General features: G+C 35.1%; 1 protein-coding gene across 1 annotated transcript; it reads left to right on the forward strand.

Annotated features, from left to right (window-relative positions):
• Window positions 1-274: 274 nt before the first annotated feature.
• Window positions 275-1519, forward strand: LOC109828691 (ATP-dependent DNA helicase pif1-like; the record flags this gene model as incomplete). Its single annotated transcript, XM_020395632.1, has 1 exon — window positions 275-1519. A coding segment is annotated over exon 1 (1245 nt), but the record flags the coding sequence as incomplete, so codon positions are not given.
• Between the last annotated feature and the right edge of the window lie 81 nt (window positions 1520-1600).

The following is a 1600-nucleotide window of genomic DNA, read 5'->3' on the forward strand; positions in this document are numbered from 1 at the left end:
GGGGGAGAGATATTATTTAAGGCTTTTATTGAATCATGTTAAAGGTCCTACTTCTTAGGATGACCTACTTACTATTGGTGGATTACTTGTGAAGACTTTTAAAGAGTCTGCACAGAAAAGAGGACTTTTAGAATCCGACGATAGTATAGTCGAATGCTTGGACGAAGCGGTCAATTTCAAGATGCCATACGCATTAAGAAGATTATTTGCAACTATTTTGGTTTATTGTCAACCAACAAATGTCAGATTATTATGGGAGAGATATAGACCAGCAATGTCTGAAGATTTCGTTCAAAGATCTATAGCGACAGATGCAGAACAAACCGCATGGGCATTAGAGGGAGTTAATTATTTTCTAGAGAGCATGGGGAAGACAATACAAGATTTTGATTTACCTAAATTTAAAGAGAATGAAATAGATAATCCATCATGCAATCTACGAATCATACAGGATGAGATAGATGTTGAAGTTTGTCAGGAAGATATAGATGGTAAGTACAAATTAAATGAAGATCAAAGAAAATCTTTTGAAATAATAATGGACAGAGTTAATATGAATAAGGGAGGAGTTTTTTTCATAGATGGTCCTGGAGGGACGGGAAAAACATTCTTGTACAAAACTATTATTGCCAATGTCAGATCAAAAGGAATGATTGCAATAGCAACTGCAACTTCAGGAGTAGCAGCATCTTTATTGCCTGGTGGGCGCACATCACATTCACGTTTTAAGATACCTATTAATGCCACTGAGACAATAGTTTACAATATATCTAAACAGGAAGGTACTGCACATTTGATTAGAAAAGTAGCACTAATTATTTGGGATGAAGCACCTATGGCAAAAAGAGTAAAAATTGAAAGTGTAGATCGTACAATGCAAGACCTATTGAGTACAAAAGAATTGTTTGGTGGTAAAGTAGTAGTTTTTGGAGGAGATTTTCGTCAAGTGTTGCCAGTTATTCCAAGAGGAACAAGGAGCCAAACAGTTAATGCCAGCTTAGTAATGTCTTATTTGTGGGAGAAGATGGAAAAGATAACATTAAAAATAAACATGCGAGCAAAAAATGATGAAGAATTCAGTAAATTCTTGCTGCGTGTCGGAAATGGAACAGAAAAAACAACTAAAGATGAACTTATAAGACTTCCTGAAAGTATTGTGATTGAAGATAGCAAAAATGGAAAATCGGAAGTTGAATTGTTAAACCAAGTATTTCCATCAATTGAGCAAAATGCATATTCAGCTGAATATATGACAGAACGAGCTATCCTTGCGACCAAAAATGAATATGTAGATGAGCTCAATGACAAGCTTTTGGATAAATTTCCTGGTGATGAGATTATTTTCCATAGTTTTGACAAGGCTATTGATGATCCACATAACTACTACCAAGAAGAATTTTTAAATAAGTTGATGCCTAATGGTCTTCCACCGCACAAACTAAAGCTGAAGCAGAATTGCCCGATAATGTTGCTTAGAAATCTAGACCCATCAAATGGACTTTACAATGGAACTAGAATGGTTTGCAAAGATTTTGACAAAAATGTTATTAAAGCAGAAATAACAAAAAGTCATCATGCGGGTCAAGAAGTCATGATTCCA

The sequence above is a fragment of the Asparagus officinalis genome, unplaced genomic scaffold (genome assembly GCF_001876935.1).
Source record: "Asparagus officinalis unplaced genomic scaffold, Aspof.V1 AsparagusV1_Un3610, whole genome shotgun sequence".
Classification (NCBI taxonomy): Eukaryota; Viridiplantae; Streptophyta; class Magnoliopsida; order Asparagales; family Asparagaceae; genus Asparagus; species Asparagus officinalis.